This window comes from Cucumis melo, chromosome 3 (assembly GCF_025177605.1).
Source record: "Cucumis melo cultivar AY chromosome 3, USDA_Cmelo_AY_1.0, whole genome shotgun sequence".
NCBI classification, from domain to species: Eukaryota; Viridiplantae; Streptophyta; class Magnoliopsida; order Cucurbitales; family Cucurbitaceae; genus Cucumis; species Cucumis melo.
The window spans coordinates 28012701-28034235 of NC_066859.1; the positions used below are offsets into that span (position 1 = coordinate 28012701).

Below are 21535 nucleotides of genomic sequence, written 5' to 3' on the forward strand. Positions count from 1 at the left end.
TCAAGTAAATGAAATAATATTATAAGAAAATATTAAGAGGAAGGATACACGTGCATTGTAAGGTGGTATTACACAAAGTACTTATGAAGTGGAAACATTCTGTTTACATTAAGATATAACATTACGATTCAAAGCTAATAATCTATAAATCAATTTTGGCAAAGATTATGAGAATATAATGTCGACATTTATAATTGAAAGTCCAAAGAATCTGCCCTTACGAACATTTATTTAGAAGAAACGTTTAAATTTCTGTGGTTGGTTTGCCATCATTTTCAAAGGACATTTGCTAGAGACGATCTCACTCAGCAACTTTGGTGTGACATGAAGTTTTTCTGCAGAAGCAAAATTAAACATCCTGAATAGTCAAATATCAAACTTTAATCATTCTTCACGATCTATTCGTGATAGATTACTACTTGTATTATCATGATATATAGATAAAAAATCTGTATTGTAACTAAATTGTGATAATTTGCTATATTTAGTAAATACTTTTGTTCATTTTGATACATTTGAAAATAATCCTATTCATTTCATTCGATATTTGACAAACTTTAAATGATATTGTTTAAAACAACACAACTCCTAACAAACAATAAAGGAATAATAAAGTAAATATTTTGATTATTATTGCTAGATTGATCTTTGGATAGGAATCTTTTGAATTCTTAAACTTCATACTGAGAATATATGTAAAAGCTTTGGGGTGAATTTGGGAAGATGATATCCGAAAAGATGAAAGATTTTAGTATGAATAAAAGTGGTTCAGAATATAGTTCACAAGAATGAATTTTAAGATCACTATGTTCAAAATCATTTAAAAGTGCCCTTTTATTGATTCAAAATCAATTTTAACGGTATGAAAATCGTGTTTAAAATTGTGAAATAGATTTCGAATAATTGAAAATATATTCTAGAGTAATTTTAACCATTTCAAAATCAATAAACTACAAAGGAGGAATTAATGATTCAATATTACTCAAAAAAACCACTTTACCGTCTTTTGAGACCTTTCCTAATTATTGAATTATCTGACAATGCATGATTATACTTTAAAAAAGCAATTCACATACTAAATGAATGCACTTTTAACCTTCTAAAAACCATCAAACTCACATCTAATATAACGTAACTATCATTTGAAAAAGTGAAAGCATGTATAGATACACCGTATGAACGTGAGTTGCTATCCCTATCCCTATGTGCACATTAATTAGGATATTGATTCAGCAAGCTATGGAAGTTAAGAGATGTTCTAACCCGAATCAGCAGCCAAACATTGCCAGCAACTTTAGAAATCCGTTCTTCAGTCTCTGTATCTCATTGTCTCTTTCTCAAATCCTATTGTTGGAAATTGCTTGGCATACTCCTCAACCTGATGTCGGAGCTTTGAAATTTCAGCTTGGAAATCTTTATTTGATTGCATGGTTGCTACGAAATCCTTCAACTTAGTACCTGTGTTTACAATACTAAAAATCAGGGAGGAGTATATCAAAGGATTCTCAAAGACAGTAATCCAAACAATGGCAAATTCGAGAGATAGATCAGTATATTTTAGTGCAGATAAAGTTATGTTTTCGACAACCTTCGCTACCACCCTTAATCTTCAAGGCTAACTTCACAGTTTCATCGAAGAATTCAGCAACTTTCACAAAATCTGCTTCGAGGAAACCTCTCGAAGTCAGAGCAGGGGTCCCTATATAGAAAAGTAAGTCCAGAAGAAAAAATGTATATAAATTTAGAAACTTAGACAAGTAATTGGAGACCCAAAGACAGAATGGTAGAAAATCATACCCATACGGATGCCACCAGGAACCATGGCAGACACGTCTCCTGGAACTGTGTTCTTATTTGCCGCAATATGAACTGATTCCAAAACCTTCTCGACTCTTGAACCATCAATACCCTGCCAAATACCCCCACCCAAAAAATTAATAAGAAGAATAAGAATAAATAAATAGAATAATGAGAAAAATCGGGCCCCAATGTTTTGTTTTTTGTTTTTGGATAAGAAATCGTGCTCCAATGTTGCAAGTCATTTCCAAATACTTGTCTACATCATGCCAAGGATATCATAAGTTCGAAAATAACTCGGGATGACGTTTAATGTTATTTAAAGTCTTTGTATTTGTAATCTCGGAATCCACTATACACAAACACCTGAATGAAGAAGAAACGCTAACACCTGGATGTGAAGTCTAATATTCATGGTAGACAGATGTCACCCTTTACCTTATTTTTCAAATTCACAAGGACCAAATGGTTGTCTGTTCCACCAGATACAAGTTCATACCCCTTCTCAATCAAACTCTGCATGAACAATTGATTTGACAGAATAACTATAATGATTATGCAAGGAAGAAACTTCAGGAATTAATAATACCAAACAATGAGAAAACCACGCAATCGAAGAGTATTATATTGGTGATTTACCAAAGAAGTCATAAATATTCCTCTGCATACCTGAGCAAATTTTGAACAATTGCTGAGAACCTGCTCTTGGTAGGCTTTGTATTCCGGAGTTGTGGCCTATTGCAATATGGTGAAGAAGAAAAATAACGTGTATAAAAAAAGGTGAACCTCCAAATAGGTAAATGTAGTAATCTGAATTTAAACTTCATTGAGATGATCCCAAAATTATTTTTGTTACTGAGAAAGACGAAAATGAGAGAAACAAAGATGACATAACAAAAAACCCTCTTAGGTAGAAGTAGTGCTTATAAGCTTAATTTAAAAAAAAAAAAAACAAAAGGTCAAATGATTACGAAATAGAGGAAAAATAAACAACCTGCTTTAATGCAACTGCCAGACCAGCTATGGTATGGTTGTGTGGGCCACCTTGGAGACCAGGAAAGACAGCCTGATTAATTTTGTCTTCATAGTCATAGAGCACCTGTAAATTGCAAAAAAAATATTAGACAACTAAAATTTGCCCCTTGAAACTTATATTTACTTCTAGGTGTCGTAGAAGCACTTCCTCACAGTTTGTAATCTCTCTTACATTTTAAAAGATATCACTTACTTCCTGTCCTTTTTTGTTGATCTCTTTAACGCCCTTCCGGAAGAAAATCATTGCCCCCCGTGGTCCACGCAAGGATTTATGAGTGGTTGTTGTCACTATATCAGCATATTCAAAAGGAGATGGAATAACGCCTGCGGCAACTAAACCACTTATGTGTGCCATGTCAGCCAACATGACTGCCTTCTGTTTGTCACAAACCTGTCGGGATAATCACAACCAAATCAATGTAGTGTACAACCCTGAAGAGAGCTATTTTATAATCTATATAGCCAAGCAATGGAAGAAACCTTGCGAATTCGTGCATAGTCATAGAGACGGGCATAAGCACTTGCACCAGCAACAATGAGTTTTGGTCGGAACAATGAAGCACTTCTCTCCAACTGTCAGAATTTTCCTCCATATAAGTATGTATATTTGGAATTGCAGTTTCAAGAAAAATCGAAAGGACATCCTTATACAGTTTAAACACACAAGAATTCAAACCTGGTCATAATCGATGTAACCAGTGCTCTCATCCAACCTATATGGCATTGTCTCGAAGAATATTGAAACGGCAGAAATCTTCTTGGTATCAGTCTGCAAACGTTTAAAGAATATACACAGGCAAGTACCAAATTATACAACAATCATTATATAGTGTCAGCCATGTGAAAACCAAGTACTAAATTTGAAAATTAAACACCTGATAACCATGCGAAAGGTGTCCACCATGTGGTAAGTCAAGAGCCATAATCCTCTCATGAGGTTTCAATAATGCAGTATATGCCTGAAAGTTAGCCGGTGATCCAGAGAGAGACTGCACATTAACTACAAAAAAAATAGCATGCCGAATTTAAACAAAGATGCCACTTTGAGAAAAGTTCGTTGATAAGATAATAAATACGTTTACTGAATCAGAAAATTCTGAAAATGTTTGCAAACGTACAGCTGAATTCACAAGAAACTCAGGAAAAGACACAGTAAATCACTTTATGTATAAATAGACAGAGTCTGAAACAAATTTTATTGTTTGGAATTAATTCAATATCTACAATTAAGTCAATTCAAGCATAGCTTTGTTAATCATCCTTCGGAGTAGGTTCAATCCCTCACCCGCTCTCGGCTTAATAAAAGATGATTATAACACAAAAATTCTCATACCTCCCCATTTTGCAGGGTCCAAACGGAAAGCTTCTAGTGCGCGTTTCTGGCACAAGGATTCGGCCATGTCAATGTACCTAAATCCCATTTGGCATTTGTACATTAGTAATCCAGTATGAAAAGGGAAGAAAAAAAAGAAAAAACAGGGGAAATAAAATTAATAAGAATTATGAGCAGAAAGGACCAGTGCCCTCGCGGCAAGTTACGCAAGAGTAGTCGTTGCATGGGGAATATTAAGAAAGAAATTCATCTTTGATTCTGATTTTCCAAAATCCTATAATTTATGCAAATAATAATAATAGTAGTAGTAGTAGTAGTAGTAGTAGTTCTTTGGAATTTAGATGGATTCACATACTCATTTCCTCCATAGTATCTGGCCCCTGGATATCCTTCACTGTATTTGTTGGTCATAACTGAACCAACTGCTTCCATCACTGATGATGAAGTGAAATTCTCAGAAGGTATAAGTTCAAGGCCCTTCGCATTACAAAAACGAATTGTACAGGATTTTGACGTTAATCTCGAAGCTCAATTCAATTAGATGGATATCAACACATGAATTTCAAAAGTCCATATATACCTTCCATTGGCGAGCTTTCTCGAGCTCAATAATATCTGCAATTTCCGGATCAATGACCTCGAGAGGAGCGTTCAGCTGCTGAATCCACTGAAATCAAAATTTCCTCCAAACATCAACATCGACACAATGAAAATCGACACATCATGCAGATCTCGTAAACCTCATGATCCACATGCATTCTTTTGTCCGCGTTTACGTTAAAAGTACCAGAAGAAATTATTGAATCAGAGAAATGTAAAATTAAGAATTAGAAAATAATAGTGTAAATGAAACGCTCACAGTAGCTCGAGCCTTCTCCCTTTCCTCCGCAGCTGCCTCGGACAGAGAAGACTGCAGGCAGCCATAGGAAAGAAATTCAAATACGAAAAAGAAGAAGAAGAATCTGGAATCAGAGAAGAAGTGAAAAATGTGTCATGAGTTAAGAATGACGGGGAGATAAAAAAGAACCATGCGATGGAGGAAGCGGGCATTGAGAAGAGGAAGCATGGGATTCGTTACGCCGACGGCGATTCTTCGAAGAGCCATAGCCATTGATTAGAGTGGGTGATGGAGGGTACTCCGATATGGAAATGCGTAAAAGATCCGACGGATTTCCCTTTTGATTTGGTGCTCTTCCGTTTTCAGCAGTACGCAGTGGGGTTAGTAGTAGGTTGGTGAATGGTGACGGAGGCCTAAACCGCTTTGTTGGTGCCTCCCATTTTCTCCTTTTTATTCTTTTTTCTTTTTCCTTTTCTTTCTTCTTCTTTTATTTATTAAAACAAACTTTATGAATATTATATTCACGTAAATTATCAAAAACCATAAATTTACGTTCTATTATATCAAACATTCATATCCATATGTGACATTGATAGACGGTGATAAAAAGACTTTTTATCATCAATAAAATCTAAAATTTTTGTTATAATCTCATAACTTTATTTTAATCGGTGGTTTTTATAACAATTTAGTGAGATAAATTTCATTAATTTTAAATCCAAATTATTATAAATTGTATTAAAAAAAAAAACTTAATTGCTATAAGTTTTAAAAGATAGGCACTAAACTCTTGCACAATAAATTTTATAAATTAAATTGTTAAATCAATTAAAAATATGAAACTAAATCAACTTCTATTTCTAAAGACGTGGGATAGATATATTGTTTATTCAATTTTAAAAGAATTGTCAATGGATAGAAAAAATTATTTACAAAATATAATAAAAGATATACTTAAATAAATTAGGATTAGATAAATTTTGTTATATTTTATAATTAATTTTTGCTATTTGTGAAAAATACCTCGTCGTTTACTATTGGTAGTCTAGAAAATAAAATTGTATGAAATTGGGTAAATGTGCTTTCCCTTTAAAATTATGGCACGAGAATTAAGACTTGAGAGCTTTGTCGATAACGCCAAAATCAATATTTTGGAATATTAAAGCTTACATTATACATTTTATACAAATTCTCTTCTCACTACGTCTTTAATATTCCCATTTTGATTTAACTGCTTTTTTATTTTTCCCTCTGAATACTTTATTTTGGAACCGTATTAGTCTGTTTTCAAAATTTTATAATTTATAGATTAATTGATGTTACGTTTGATTTTTTTTGGTGCAATATTATGAAAAACGAAAAACGAGGGATCAAACCTTCTAATTTAAAAATAGAAATTTATTTTAATTATCGTTGAATTAAACTCGTGTTGACAAGTTAATCGGATATTTTAACCGTTAGAAGTAAAATCATTATAATTGAAGTCCTAAATATAGTATTGATATGGGTTAAGTTTAGAGGTCTAACCCACATATATTCATTACCACGTATATTAGATAAGTCGAATTAAGCATTTTGATTTACATTCAATTGATTCATTGCTTTAGTTTGATTTTTGTTTGCTTGATAATCTATAAAATATAAAATTACATGATGATAAATTAAAAATATAATATTTAAAATGTATCACATATCTTCTGTACTTTATAATATGATATTTTTTAATTTATAGAGTGTATTGAATGTATCAACCGTACATGAGTAGTCTAACAAATTTATATTGAGTTTTCATCGATGAACCTAATTTTTAAAACTTAATTTATCGAAAAAAAATGATAAAATCCAATAAACCTTTGTTCGGAGAAAAGCCCACTAGAATTGATTGGGCCACAACCACATACCCATGGGCCTAGCTTTGCCTCAAGTGACTCGCCTTAGCGGTCCACCAGCGCCTCTTTCCTTAGACAAAGACGACGGCCGTCTCAGAATCTGGATAAGAAAAAACGCCGCCTCCATTTTTACACTCTGTAAGCTTCCCGCTCTCTCAATATCTCTTCTTTTGCGAGTTCCTCTATCTCTCCCCTTCCATAGACTGAAATACTAAGACCTCATTAACGTCCATTTCTTTAATTTATTTATATTCGACTAAAATGGAGTTCTAAACATCAAACCCTCTTGCTTCCTTCCAGTTGGAGGTGGAGAATGGATTTAACCTTGCCTGCAAAGCATTACACAGATGGGTTCTGTTTGTTTCACCGTCACACAACCAAAAACCGCGACCGGAGAGTTACGGCCAAAGGAAGGGTTTCGTCGGAGACTAGTTCTTTAAGGCTTCACGTGGGAGAAAAAGGGAAACATCGGTTTTTTGTTATTCCTTCTTATGGTTCTGACGAACAATTTGTCCGTGCGGTTCCGAGGGTGGATACTTTTAGTTCCAATGGTAGATTGCCGCACGGTGAGAAAAATCTTCATACCCATTTGAATGGTTCCAGTTCTTCATCATCTTCATCTTCGAATTATTCGCAGAGTTCTGAGGAATTCGAGAACAACAATCATCTTCGTCGATTGGTAAGAAATGGGGAACTGGAAGAAGGGTTTAAATTTCTGGAGGATATGGTTTATCGTGGTGATATTCCTGATATAATAGCTTGTACTAGTTTGATTCGTGGTTTGTGCAAAACTGGAAAAACTAGGAAGGCAACTCGTGTAATGGAAATTTTAGAAGATTCTGGTGCTGTTCCTGATGTGATAACTTACAATGTTCTTATTAGTGGTTACTGTAAATCTGGTGAAATTGGCAGTGCTTTACAGCTTTTAGATCGAATGAGTGTTTCTCCTGATGTTGTCACATACAATACAATCTTGCGTACACTCTGTGACAGTGGTAAGTTGAAGCAAGCAATGGAAGTTCTTGATAGACAGTTGCAGAGAGAGTGTTATCCTGATGTAATAACCTATACTATTTTGATTGAAGCAACTTGCAAAGAGAGTGGAGTTGGACAGGCAATGAAATTGTTGGATGAAATGAGGGACAAAGGATGTAAACCTGATGTTGTTACTTATAATGTTCTTATTAATGGGATTTGTAAGGAAGGAAGGTTAGATGAAGCTATTAAGTTCTTGAATCACATGCCTTCCTATGGCTGCCAACCTAATGTAATCACTCATAACATCATTCTGCGTAGTATGTGTAGTACAGGAAGGTGGATGGATGCCGAGAAGTTGTTGGCCGAAATGATTCGGAAGGGTTGTTCGCCTAGTGTCGTTACTTTCAATATCCTGATTAATTTCTTATGTCGAAAGGGTTTAATTGGTCGAGCAATCGATGTTTTGGAGAAGATGCCTCAGCATGGATGTACTCCAAATTCCTTGAGTTACAACCCTTTGCTCCATGGATTCTGCAAAGAGAAGAAGATGGATCGAGCGATCGAGTATCTGGATATCATGGTTTCTAGAGGCTGTTATCCAGATATTGTGACGTACAATACTCTATTGACAGCATTGTGTAAAGATGGGAAGGTAGACATCGCGGTTGAGATACTGAATCAACTTGGTAGTAAAGGTTGCTCTCCTGTTTTGATTACATACAATACAGTCATTGATGGGTTGTCAAAGGTAGGAAAAACAGGAGATGCCATAAAACTTCTAGATGAGATGAAGGGAAAAGGACTCAAACCCGATATAATTACGTACTCCACGCTCGTTGGTGGGCTGAGCAGAGAAGGAAAAGTTGATGAAGCAATTGCTTTTTTTCACGATTTAGAAGAAATGGGTGTGAGACCAAATGCTATCACATACAACTCTATCATGTTAGGACTCTGTAAGGCTCGACAAACCATACGAGCCATCGATTTCTTGGCATACATGGTTGCCAGAGGCTGTAAACCGACGGAGGCTTCATACATGATCCTTATCGAAGGATTGGCTTATGAAGGTTTAGCCAAGGAGGCATTGGAATTGCTTGATGAATTGTACTCTAGAGGAGTTGTGAGGAAGAGTTCTGCAGAGCAGGTGGTTGTCAAAAATACTTTCTAATGTTTTTTTTTTTTACTTCATCTGTTATTTAATGGCCTTGGATTTCATCATGAAATCTTCATAGATATGGGATTTTTTATGATCTTAGAGCCAAATTATGTTTGCATATTTGTGATAATGGGTAGAATCCAAATCAATTTTGTAATATAAAATGCTCAACTTGAGTAGTTTTGTAGTATACATTAGATTTGATTGAAGCCATTGCCCTTTGTTAATTTGCATTTTGCATTGCTTTCAATGGAGAATTCCTCCATTGATTTAAGCTGGATCTTCCATGTTTCTACTTTCAAGGTCAGTTTTTTAGTTAAGATAATCAATAAATTATTTTTATTATTTAAAAATGTGGAGAAAGAAAGTCATCTTAAATTCAATTTTTTTTCTCTACCGAACACGAGGTTGATACTTTTTTAAGGTTAAGAAAAATGAATCAAATTGAACTCTCAGCCAATAAGGACCAGTCGACTAACATCTGTTCTTGAAGATCAAGAAGCTACGGATTCGTATCCCCAAATTGAACTTTCATAACTCTCCACCTCCAATTTATACCGAAGAAAATTGAACTTTCATTATTGAGTTAATTTCGAACAATCATATGGATTCTTTGCGCTATGATTAATTTCTTTCTTCATTCTTAAAAAGATCTTTCAAAATCATAAATAAATGAAAAATACAATATTTCATTTAATTCTGTTTTCTTTTTAGTTTCTATATGATGAGTTTTTTTAAAGGTGAATTTAAATGAAATCAAACAAAACTAAAAATAATTAATGAATTAAAATTTGAATGGATATATTCATAAGTTTAATTTGGATGACTTTTTTATTATAGCGTTCGATTAAGTATGTTCTTGAGGTATGAATTACTTAAACTTATCAAATTTGCCGTAACAGATAGTAAATATAAATTTGCTGTAACAAATAGTAAATATGTAGCAAATTGAAAATTTTAAAAGAATATTTAACCTGGTTAATTGAAGATGTTTAAATTGAAAATTTTGATTAATAAAAGACTTTTAAACAACATTTCCTATAGCAAAGTGTTATTTATTATAATCTTATATAACTCTTGCCTCAAACATCTCATTTGTTTTCTTCTGGAGCAATATAATAAAATGCATAAGGTGCTATTAACCTTTCCAACAGAAACCAAATTTTAGAGAGATGAATACAAATCGTTGAAGAAATTGATGACATCTAGAGCATCAAACCCAATAACTGTTATAGTCTAGAACTTTAGTAGCACAAATTCAAAGTTAAAAGTTTACAATTATAAGTTAAGGTTTAAAAATTTTGACCTATATAATGGACATAATAATATAAAACTGACCCCTCCTAAAGCAGAAAGCCAGAAACTGGCCTACCTGACACAAAAAGCCAATTTATCAGTCTCAATTAAACCAAATCCACCAACAGTACTATACATGTGGCTCTGCCCACAAATCCCCATTTGAAAAAACAAAAAAGTTACACCTATAACAGTTCCTAATCATTTAGACAAACTGTCCATCATTCTTCTACTCCTCCATAAAAGCACCTTAGTGGAGGGTCACTCTTTAAAATGCCAGATTCCCATTGGTTGTGTTCAACCGATAAAACGGAGTATAGAGTGGGGGGGGATATGATATAAGAACTAGAGATCAAGCAAATATGAAGCTAATAAGTGTTCTTCGCTCTGATTCTCTTTTAGAGTTAAAAAAAGAAAAGAAAAGAAAATCCACCCTCGGTCAAGAAAAGAAAGAAGAAGAAACCCACCAATTTTTTTTTTTTAAACTTCAGAATTCAAGATCAAGTTGTTAGTCTGAGTACAAGACCACATCATTCACAGACTAATGCATGCGTTTAATTTTTCCAGATTCACACATTTTAAAATATAGCATAAAGTAAATGACATTTGAAGCCCACCTCCTCCCCCCACCATTCACAAGCACAGGACAGGTCGAGCTTATGATGCCCTTCTATGACTCATCTAACTGGTCCTGCAACAATTCCACATAATTCACTTATGTTAATGCCCTCCTAATAAAAGGGAATAGAGGCTGCAATTTGTCAATTCTGAGAGTTTCTTTTGAGAAATTTTCTATTTCGTCTTTAGATTTCAAAATGTACCTCAAAATGGTACATTGTGTTTAGTTTTCATTTGGTATTTGGTTTCAAAATGTTATATTTTACCTTAAAGTTTGGAGGTCTTATTTTCATTTAATCTCTAAGTTTCAAGATTTAGATTTTTACCATTGTTTTTTTTACTAAATACTCATTCAAAAGAATTAAATTATTACTCACTAATTTTTTTTATCATGGCTAAAATTAGTTAAAATGCTCAAATTATAATTATTTTTAAAAATTAACTAAAAAAGCTAACAGGTCCGAGATCAAAAGTGAGTTTTAGTGAAACTTGGAAAAAGGTGTAAAATGTTGAAACTATGTACTAAATGGAAACTAAACTCAAAACCAAGGGTAAAGTATAACGTTTTGAAACCAACTACCCAAACTTGTACTATACCAAGGAACCCTATGTTTCTCATATTTTTTTAGGGTGGATGGTGTTCACTGACCTGCGCATCTGAAGTCCAGAGAGTAAGGTTGTCCCTCAATAGTTGCATGATGAGGGTACTGTCCTTGTATGATTCTTCACCCAGAGTGTCCAGCTCAGCAATGGCTTCCTCAAAGGCCTGATCGGAGGAGTATGAAGGGATGAGTAGCACACGAAAGAAAGATGGGGAAAGCATACTTCTTGTAAGAACTTTACAACAGTGCAGTTCCATGCATTTTTCAGCAAAAGGGAATATGGAAATGAACCAAAAGACTCGTGAAAATGTTAACATGGGAATTGGTTTCAAATCAACAGAGAAATTAATTAATGAAACCATCATGATGTAATTGATAGTTATTCACCATTAGATGTACAGAAGATAATACCCCATTTGAATCTAGAAATAATTCAAGGGCATGAGATTTTTTTTTAGAATATATGGCCAACATCAATCCAAATCAGTTCAATGATATATACCCTCTTCTCAAGACTACATTTAATTTGGGTTAGAAATCTGCGGAGACAAGTCATGCTACAAGGCATTCTGGTTGAAATGAAATATTTGAAAAGAGGGCCCTCAGGCAGTTTTTTGTTCTTTTTGGGATAGATTCCTTCACTGTTTCTTTAATATATGTGTGTGTGTGAAAGAGAGAGAGAGAGAGAGAGAGAGAGAGAGAGAGAACAATAGACATCTATTAATAATTCAATCGAATAAAGAGGTCAACCATAGGAGCAATTACTAGCGCAAATTTTTTTAATCTAATCCAACGGTTATCATGAAATAGCCCCATTGACTAATGTTTTTTCCAAACACAGTGCAGTAAGGTTAGTTAATACCAAGTCAGTGAGCAGTTTCAATCTATGATAGAATTCTTGCAAAGGGAGATGGATCAAAAATTCACATTCAGTCACGGATCCAATCAACTTCTGTGGACATCCCACTTAATGACAATACTTCAATATCAAGCATGATGCACTTTCATATAAAAGAACTAAATATCCACAGTGGTTTGAGGAAAGAAACAACAGTATGTATGACATTACGTCAATTCCTGAAAGCTGAAACTAAAGAGCAAAAGGACACAAAGAAACAATGCAACAGTGTTAACTGTGAACTATTTGAATCGGTCAAAGAAGATGCATATTAAGCAAACGTGTCCAAGTCTGCATATGCAAGCCTACAATTGTAGATCCACGTAAAACTGTTTCATATATACAGTAGTGTTCGTGCCTGCATATTAGTGATCCTAAACAAGCGATAAACAAAGAAGTTAAGTTTTAGGAGGAAGGTCCCTTTTGCCAAGTGCCAACACATAAAACAATTAACGTAAAGACAGTAGTTTGACCAAGTCGCACCAGTAATAGTACTACCTGACACAATTTCTCACAAACAGTTCGATAAGCCAGAAAAAAATACAATATGACAAAGATCTACAAAAGGAGGCCCCAGTGAAAAAAGCAAAAGTGTGCTGGAATCAACCCATTCCTCTGGGTGATCGGTGATAAAACAAAGAGACATGATATACAATGGGAATGCCACATGAAGGATCAAACTTACCTCCTTGGCCATGCTACATGCTTTATCGGACTGATTCAGAATCTCGAAGTAAAACACGGAGAAATTGAGTGCCAGCCCCAGCCTGATCGGATGAGTGGGAGCAAGATCCGCAACTGCGACATCCTTCATAGCATAAAATCCAACAAGTGGAAAATCAGCATTCAGAATAGTCCAATCTAAAGCACCCATATTACAGGCATGAAAGATCCTAATATCTTTTAATTCAATTTATTAAAATAAACCATTAAAAGTGTTTGGCATGGAAATGATCTGTTGGAGACTGGAGATCCCACGAGGAAAACAACGAAAAACAGAGTAATAAAGAAAAACCGTCTTCAATTTGAAACCCATCGGAATAGGCTAAATCAAGATTTCATTTCTGTAAGAGGAGAAGGCTGTAACATAGAACACGGAAACATAACAACAGTAAAAGATGGATCAGATAAGTAGAGATGTTCCGTAGCGATACAAAATCAGTATTCAAAGTCAATTCACTAGTCAAATGTTCGACCTCACAGGTCCATAAAGGCAGCACAAATTCAAAAATGTCTCACTAATACCAAAAAAAGTAAAAAGAAAAAGCGAGCCACAAATACCTGAGCAGCCCTATAAGCCAGCATAGTATCCTCAGCAGCAGCTTTTCTCTCATCTCCAACCTTAAACTCCGCCAAATACCTATGGTAATCCCCTTTCATCTTCAAGTAGAAGACCTTAGACTCACTAGCAGAGGCAGATGGAATAAGATTCGAGTCCAAAAGCTGTAAAATACTCGCGCAGACATCGGAAAGCTCAGACTCAACCTTTGATCTATAATCCTTAACAAGAACAACATGCTCTTCATTCTTACGACTCTCCTCCTTTTGCTCGATGGAAGAAACAATCCGCCAAGCAGCTCGAAGTGAGCCAATCACGTTCTTGTAAGCGACAGAGAGAAGATTTCGCTCCTCAACAGAAAGCTCAGAGCCAGGTGTTGAACCAAGAACAAGTTTCTGCATGAACTGAACCATCTCCTCATATCTTTCCGCCTGCTCGGCAAGCTTCGCTAGGTACACGTACTGCTCGCGAGACAAATTTTCCGGCACGGCGGCGGCCATTTTTGAACTCCGGCGAGAAGAAGAAAAGAAAAGAAAAAAGAAAAGAAGAAGGGATTTGCGTTTTCGCCGTTTGGTAAAGATGCGCGGGGCGGCCTTAAAAGCCAAAAATAAAATAAAATAAAATAAAATAAAATAAAATAAAATAAAGAAAAAGAAAAAGAAAAAGAAAAAAGGAGAGCTGTAATAGCATGCGACGAATGTAGAATAAGAGGTAAAGGAGAGGCGTTGGATTAAAGGTGGGGGACGATGAGATCGAGGTGGATTGCCAGCTAATGTTAAAACGGAAGGAGAGAGAAAGTTAACACATCTTTTTCTATTTTTAATAATTTCAATCATGTTGTGAGGTAGCGTTTTAATTAATTTCTAATTATTAATACGTCCATGAGAGGGAAAAGCCACGACATTTCCACGTCATTTATTTTCTTTTTATAATTTACATTAAAATTATCATATTTTTATTCAAATTAAATTTAAAAACACCCTCTAAGAAACACAAAAGAAAATATTCGTTTATTCGCTGTTAATAAATTGATGGGAGGGAAGGACTAAGGATATTGAATATTTATGGAATATGGATTGACTTTTTAATCAAGATTCCTTCACTTTCAAAATAAATAAATTTCTTCTAATTATTTCGTTTATCTTTATTCAACTTTTCCTTTAGTTTTCAAACAAAATTAATTCAATTCACGTTCTCTAAAATTTATTCAAATTTAGTCTTCCTTCATCCTCAAAGTTAATTTTTATCATAATTAATTGAATAATAATAATCATCATTTTCATGCAAAAAGTGTAAAAACATTTAAAAAAACAGATAGTAAATAATAGTAAAAAATTAAAATTCGATAGTTAGTAAAGACTAATTTAAGATATATAAAATATAGATGAACTAAAAATTTGACATTTAAAGATAAATGACCTAAATTTAGACAAATTTCGTCTAAAATGTTTAAGTTTATCTTAAAATTTGAAAGATAATAGAAATGATTCATTCCTAAAAGAAAATATATACATGTTGACTACATTCATTTCATAAAGTAATTTCTTTTCATGTAAACGCATGAAAATAACTAAAACTGAATACAAAAAGTACGAATAAAAGGGCATCTTTAATGACCTAATGAGTCATCAACACATATATATATCTCAAGTCTATTCTAGTTATAGTTATCTGTCAAAATTGGAGGCGTTGAAACATATAACAATTTTTTTTTGACATTTATAAACTTAGCTATCAAACCTAGAATCTTAAATACAAAACCAACATCCATGGATATTAATGAAGTAAATAAATAGCATTCCTTTTCGGTCTCATAGAGAATTCAGAGCCTACAGTATAAACATATTATGAACTTAGGAAGTATGGTCAGAGAAGAGTATTGATTACAAATATGTGAGGATTTTTGTTTTGGTATTTATACAAAGATCATAACAAAAGAAAATGTGGGGGTGCAGTAGAAAGTCAAAAGCATTGGCTCGGACATCTGCACACGTACTCGAGTTGTCATGTCAGCAGATTGGTGTGTTCCCAAGAGTGGTAGTTTAGGAAGAATGGTGTTTTTTGTTTCTACCAAATTGGATGTTTAATTCCAAGGCCATTGCAAGTCAATATAAGGCCCTTGAAACGGTTGAGATATTCCTGCACAAAACATAATAATTTACAAACATAAAGAATAATACTAGAAGGCGTGGTTGGATGTTGTTGTTAAAAAGTAGCACATAAAGAGAGAGAAGAGGATTTCTTACAACTACGGTGTAATCATATTTGTACAACATGCCTTTGTTGTCGTATTCTCTCCTCTTGATGGGATCACTCAAAACTGTCCATGAATAATACAAGTGTTTTGTGAGATGTACAGTTTATTAATTAACATTTGTGGCTTTTTGTGTGTGTAGTTGGCGGGGATTAGGTAACCTCCAAAAGCCAAAACAGTCTGGACTAACAAAAAAAAAATCTGTTACAGTCAGCAGCAATGGGGAGAGAGAAGGAAAAAGAAAAGAAGGTAGTAAGAAAGCCCCGGGAAAAAGAAAGCTCAAGGGTGTTTCAACCCCAACCCCAACTTCACGTGGGTGGAGTGGAGTATTATAGGTTATTCCATGTTTGAGACAACAGTTGTATTACTATTTCAAATCCCCCTTTGTTTTCGTGTTTAGTATTTCCTACTTAGACTATTTAGTTTGCACTTCAAACATAAAACTATTATAACCTCCACTAAAATAGCATACGCTACAAACAAAAACTATTATAACGTATAGAATACTATAACTCATAAACTATAATAACCAACTCGGCACCTCAAACAGTCCCGGAGAAATATTTATCCAATTCCAGATACGGCTGAAATTTATCTATCACCATCATGAAACAACTTTCATATTCACTCTTAGGACAGCAGAATTGAGTTCAAACAGAGACAGAGTACCGCTAAATTGCGTTCTCAAGCACTCCCTAATACTCTTCAGATAAGTTTACCAGCAATAAACTAAGATCGAGCTTCAAATACCCACCATCCATTAATTCTCTTATCAAATAAAACGAAGATGGGGAACTACGAGTATGGCGGGGAACTGTTGACCTTCACAATAACAAGAGATTCTACCCCATCGGGAGAAAGCTGGTAAGCAGATAACAAGCCAACGATTTTCTCTGGATTAACTTTTTCCCTATTGTGGAAGAAAATTTGTCCAAATGGAGAAACTTATGGCATATAGGCGAAGTGCAAATATTTCACTTGAAAATATTTTTTTTATATAAGAAATTCAGGAGAAAAATGAAAAAGAAAAATTCACAACGGCATCCTGAAACAAACCCAACAAAAAAGGAGTCCAAGAACTACTACAGAAAATCAATCCAATCCAACAAATCAAAGTAATAACATGAATACAGCCAGAGTGACTGATACACATAAAAGCATTAAACCTCGCCACCTCTCAGACATCATCACACTACCTCTCCACCTCTCAGAAAATCCCATTACCTCTCTTTAATCAAATATCCCACAAAATAGCAAAGAAACTAGTGTGCCACAAAACTTTGTCCTTCTCTAGAAAAGGGTGACCACGGAGGCACCAACTCAACTACAGTGAAACAGTTCTATTTCATACCAAACGATCCAATCCATCAAAGAAGACTGATGAAACTAGCAACCTCACAAGGGATGGAGATTCTCCACCTGACGCCTACAAAGCACACAACATTGCTTGAAGTGGTTGAAAACAGAGAAGAGAAGAAAATGAAAGCAATTAAAGTAGCATGATTGTTGCACAACTTTCTTTTGGAGAATGCGTAAGGTGGCAGAGAAGGTGGAATAATTTGGGCTTCGTGAAGAGAAATAAGTAAAAGAGAGCTTTTGAGCTATTTTAGGGAAACCTAAAGCTTTAAAGGGCCACGTAGAGAGGAGGTTTCATTTTTTTTCTTTGTTCTCAACTCCTCCAAACTATTTTCTTCACCAGCACATTTTCCTTGTCTTTGATTTTCCTTTCTTGTAATTGTACTAAGAGGCCCTGATAGGTCAAGATTCCAAGATCTCTAACCTCTACCAAGATCCGAAACCATAACAGTTTATTCTTCATTGTAAATCTGATTGGAAGGTTTGCATGCAAGAAACCATGACAGTTTATTCTTCATTCTTTCTTTCTCGTAAGTAGCATATGTGGGATCAGGTACACTTCCTTAAGAGAACTGGTAGAGAAGAAAATGTCAAAGCCAAGTGAGAATTCTTCATAAAAGTGCAAGGAGTGAATTCAGTTGCAAAGGTTATTGCACCATATCCAGATATTACTTAAGAAATATTTAGTACCCTCTCAGCGAGCAAATCTTCACGCACTCTTATAAGCCCACAATGTCTGCATGTCAATTGATAATTTGATATTTTCTAGACATTTTTAGAGTTTGTCTTGTGCTTTCACCTATTTCATGTTCCTAACATAAAATATTGGGGTATAGTTTTATCCAAGTTATCTCTCTCTTTTATTGTTTTATACTTTATCTAGATGCATGAGTAAATCATGGGAGAATACTAGGCCTTGTACATGTTAGGATAGATGTTTAAACCATTCTTTTTCCAACTAATGGCATTAGTCTAATCTGTGAGTTCTTTTCCCACCTTTCTGCAACCAGAAGTCTTTCCTTCCATCACCCTCTCCCCACCACCACCCACAAAAAAATGCTGAGCTTCTCATACAAACAGAAATTACTTAGTTTAAATGACACAACAACACTAGGTTATCATGCTCTTTAAAGAAAGAATGAAGATGAACATTCCTCCGCAAGCTTTCTTCCCACCATAACTAGTACCACAAAGTCCCTAACAGAATTCACATTTCCAGTATTGATTCTTTCATTTCTCTAGGTACTCGGCCATCTAAGATCTGATGTTGCCAATAGAACCTTGGAAGGAAAAGTAAGAAGTAAAAGTACATACATGGAGCCAATTTGATTGATATTTCATAATCTCCTTGCCTCCCATTTGTACTACTACTTTTACTCTAATGATGTCTTATTTGTCTCTCTCGTATATATATATATATACTACTCAGTACTTTACTCACAAGTGATCGGATAAATACGCACCACCCAAATTTTTTCTCAATCCTTCTTATATTGTAAACACCTTTCTTTTTTTACCTGAACCCCTTTTAGTGACACGAAAAAACTCAAGAATCATAAGCATACACGATCCAGGACTAAAGAAGTATACGATGGAAAATGCTGGAAATCCTGTAAAATAATGCAAGCAGTAAGTTTCACTAAAAACTAAAGCCTAGAACCTGACCTTGATAAGCCTCGTTTATTTCCTGAAATCTGGAAGTGGCAACATCCTGATTTTTTTGCTTATCAGGATGCCATTTCTGCAGGGAACCAATTCCAAGTATCGGTTGAGATTATGACCCACAAATAAGAATACTGAAATGAGAACCAAATCAAAATAGATAACACAGAAACAGGGGAAAATAAACAAGGTGGAGAGAACACGAAGTCACGAACCAGTGCCAGCCTTATGTAATTGGCTCGAATATCATCATCAGTTGCATCATAATCCACCTCCAAAGTCTTGTAATAATCCTATAAAGAAACGAAACCCAGAAAACATCATCAGTACAGAAAATCGCCCAACACCCAAAATCAACTCAAAACCCTAGCTACGTTTCACAAAGACAAGAAATGCACATGGAAGATGATGCGCGAGATACTCGTTGAAGTAGCATCACCTTAAATTTAGTAGCGGCAGTGAAGAGATCAAAATTAGTAAAGGATTCTTGATCGTACTGTGGCGGGAAGGATTCCGGCAACCCAGCGTGGCAATCGTCCCACATCGTCGGAGGTGATGGATTGAAGCGAATGGAGGGTGGTAGCTGCTGGCCTGCTGACTCCTCTAGTTTGTCTGTGAGTTTTGTGCTTATCGACATGCCGCGTAATACAAAAAGCAGTCTTAATGATATTTTTCCTACGCAAACGCTTATTCATTCCGAATCAAAGACAAACAACAAACTCAAATTAGAAGGGTGAGCCCTACTCTAATTGGTGGTATTTTTCGTAACACGTGCCACTTCTGGAATTAATAACCAAAAAGGGTTTTTTTTGGTTTGAGACTAAGCTTGGCCATAACGTTCTAATCACTGGTGTATTCGAAGAGTTTGATCTAAATTTTGACATGTATACAAGTTATTTTATATTATCGTTAATATTTGATCTTTTTTAGGGTCTAGATATTTTTTTTTGTTAAAAAAACTAAGAGACCTTCTAACGTTTATAAGATATATATATTCTTACTCGGAACCAAACTCAAACAAATACACAATATAAAAAATAGAATTGGAAAAAAATCTTAAAAAGATATGTTGAGAATCCATGTAGAGATTAAGATACCTCACATCTTGTATAAAATAGCCAAGTTGTTTTGGTATAAGCCTCTGTTATTTGGTAGAGTAACATATCAACTATAAATTGGTAGATTAACATCACAATGAATAAAGTATGTTATTCATCGCAATGTTTTATTTCTTTTTATCTCATTTCCTTCATCTTGCCATCGCGTTTTCTATATTCGCTATGCACTGGTTACTTTATTTTTCCTTTTGCTTACCATTTATTTTGATATTTTATTCTTTATTCTCTCTTGTTGTTCGTTTTAATATTGACAACTAAAAGTAGGGGATGCAAACAAACTAGGTCGGGAGATATTCTCAAACCAACATATGTTTACAATTTGGTTGGATTGGCGACTCAAATAAGCCAATTAAGTTTTCAACCCAACTCAATCAAATATGGGTAGGGTTTAGGGTTGTATTTTTTTTTTTTTTTTTGTCGTTTCTAAATTATAATGTTTGCAAAGTTCAAACTTATCCATTTAAAAAAGAATCGATTGATTGATCCGATTTTTTTTAACTTTCAAATACCTAACTCAACCCAACCCATATAATATGGGTTGAGTAGTCTTGGTTGTTGGGTTATTCGTACACCCCAACAACTAATCCAAGCCATAATAATTGAAAATTGTATCAGAGCAAGTTAAGTTAAAAAGAACATTGATAAAAAAGAACGACATGGTGAAGGGCTTGTTTAGGTTTCCACATTGGAAAATTCAAGATATACCAAGTAAATTTTATAAAATGAACAAGATTATTTTTGTCACTGGTTGACTCTAAGACAAACTTCATACTTAATACATGAAGATGGTAATGAAATATAAATTCATTAATTTGTAACATATAGATCGTAATGAAATATACGTTCATTATTTTTGTGAGGAATCGTGATGGCACGAATGACAAAGGTTTGAGATGATATTTTTTTTACTGGCTCGGTTCTTTAATTAAGTTGTATATATAACATTTTACTATCGTTCTCTTCCTACCTTTTATATATCATATGGTTATACACTCACTCTTGTCCTCTTCCCATTACATGAATATATCATTACTTCGACCTCTCTCGCCACCTCTTCCATTTCGCTTTCTCGATTTTCTTTTCGTTTCTTTGGTAACCAGTCAAAACCAAGGAAAACAAAATTTATCCCCAGATACTTAAATTTCGTTTTAAATTTTTCCAAGTCTGGGTTCACTTTAATTGGATGAAAAACGAAATTAACTTTTTTTCTCAAAATTTCGTCAACATTGGAAACAGTGTAAATAAATATTACGTTTAAATATACAGAATCATAAAAAACTTTACAAATATAACAAAAATACGAGTGAAGTAAACTTGTGGGCGGTTTTTCTTTTCTTTTTATATCTATTGCTATATTGTTGAAATCGTCGTAATTAGAGCGACCTTTGGCGGCTGCGCAAGGTGGCGATGGGGTGGGACGTCTAGA

At 34.5% G+C, this 21535-nt stretch overlaps 4 protein-coding genes across 8 annotated transcripts; 1 reads left to right on the plus strand and 3 right to left on the minus strand.

Moving 5' to 3' along the window:
* Positions 1-5484, minus strand: LOC103488144 (serine hydroxymethyltransferase 2, mitochondrial). Of its 4 annotated transcripts, none has more exons than XM_051082294.1 (16): positions 5214-5484; positions 5025-5075; positions 4746-4832; positions 4521-4642; positions 4166-4242; positions 3708-3832; positions 3509-3601; positions 3313-3405; positions 3026-3223; positions 2792-2896; positions 2467-2532; positions 2236-2313; positions 1798-1909; positions 1589-1699; positions 1264-1458; positions 1-358 (listed from the first exon to the last, which is right to left on the minus strand). In XM_051082294.1, the coding sequence occupies exons 1-15, from the start codon at positions 5274-5276 to the stop codon at positions 1310-1312; spliced, it is 1530 nt and encodes a 509-aa protein (XP_050938251.1). In that variant the 5' UTR covers positions 5277-5484; the 3' UTR covers positions 1-358; positions 1264-1309. The 4 variants fall into 4 exon arrangements, with proteins under 4 accessions (XP_050938251.1, XP_050938252.1, XP_008444959.1 ...); XM_051082295.1 differs by having other exon boundaries at positions 1-335; positions 5214-5459; XM_008446737.3 differs by having other exon boundaries at positions 1-335; positions 5193-5459.
* A 1509-nt stretch (positions 5485-6993) lies between these two features.
* LOC103488143 (pentatricopeptide repeat-containing protein At1g09900) lies at positions 6994-9253 on the plus strand. The gene has a single exon (XM_051082292.1). The coding sequence runs from the start codon at positions 7206-7208 to the stop codon at positions 9036-9038; it is 1833 nt and encodes a 610-aa protein (XP_050938249.1). The 5' UTR covers positions 6994-7205; the 3' UTR covers positions 9039-9253.
* A 1521-nt stretch (positions 9254-10774) lies between these two features.
* On the minus strand, positions 10775-14548 carry LOC127148482 (14-3-3 protein 10). The gene is made up of 4 exons (XM_051082296.1): positions 13722-14548; positions 13126-13248; positions 11590-11706; positions 10775-11013 (listed from the first exon to the last, which is right to left on the minus strand). Exons 1-4 carry the CDS (start codon positions 14217-14219, stop codon positions 10993-10995), a joined length of 759 nt encoding a protein of 252 aa, XP_050938253.1. The 5' UTR covers positions 14220-14548; the 3' UTR covers positions 10775-10992.
* Positions 14549-15495: 947 nt separating this feature from the next.
* On the minus strand, positions 15496-19707 carry LOC103488141 (uncharacterized). 2 transcript variants are annotated; one of them, XM_008446734.3, is made up of 5 exons: positions 19431-19707; positions 19207-19284; positions 18995-19070; positions 15966-16039; positions 15496-15858 (listed from the first exon to the last, which is right to left on the minus strand). In XM_008446734.3, the coding sequence occupies exons 1-5, from the start codon at positions 19626-19628 to the stop codon at positions 15787-15789; spliced, it is 498 nt and encodes a 165-aa protein (XP_008444956.1). In that variant the 5' UTR covers positions 19629-19707; the 3' UTR covers positions 15496-15786. The 2 variants fall into 2 exon arrangements, with proteins under 2 accessions (XP_008444956.1, XP_008444957.2); XM_008446735.3 differs by lacking the exons at positions 15496-15858; positions 15966-16039 and adding an exon at positions 17020-17399 and having other exon boundaries at positions 19431-19682.
* Between the last annotated feature and the right edge of the window lie 1828 nt (positions 19708-21535).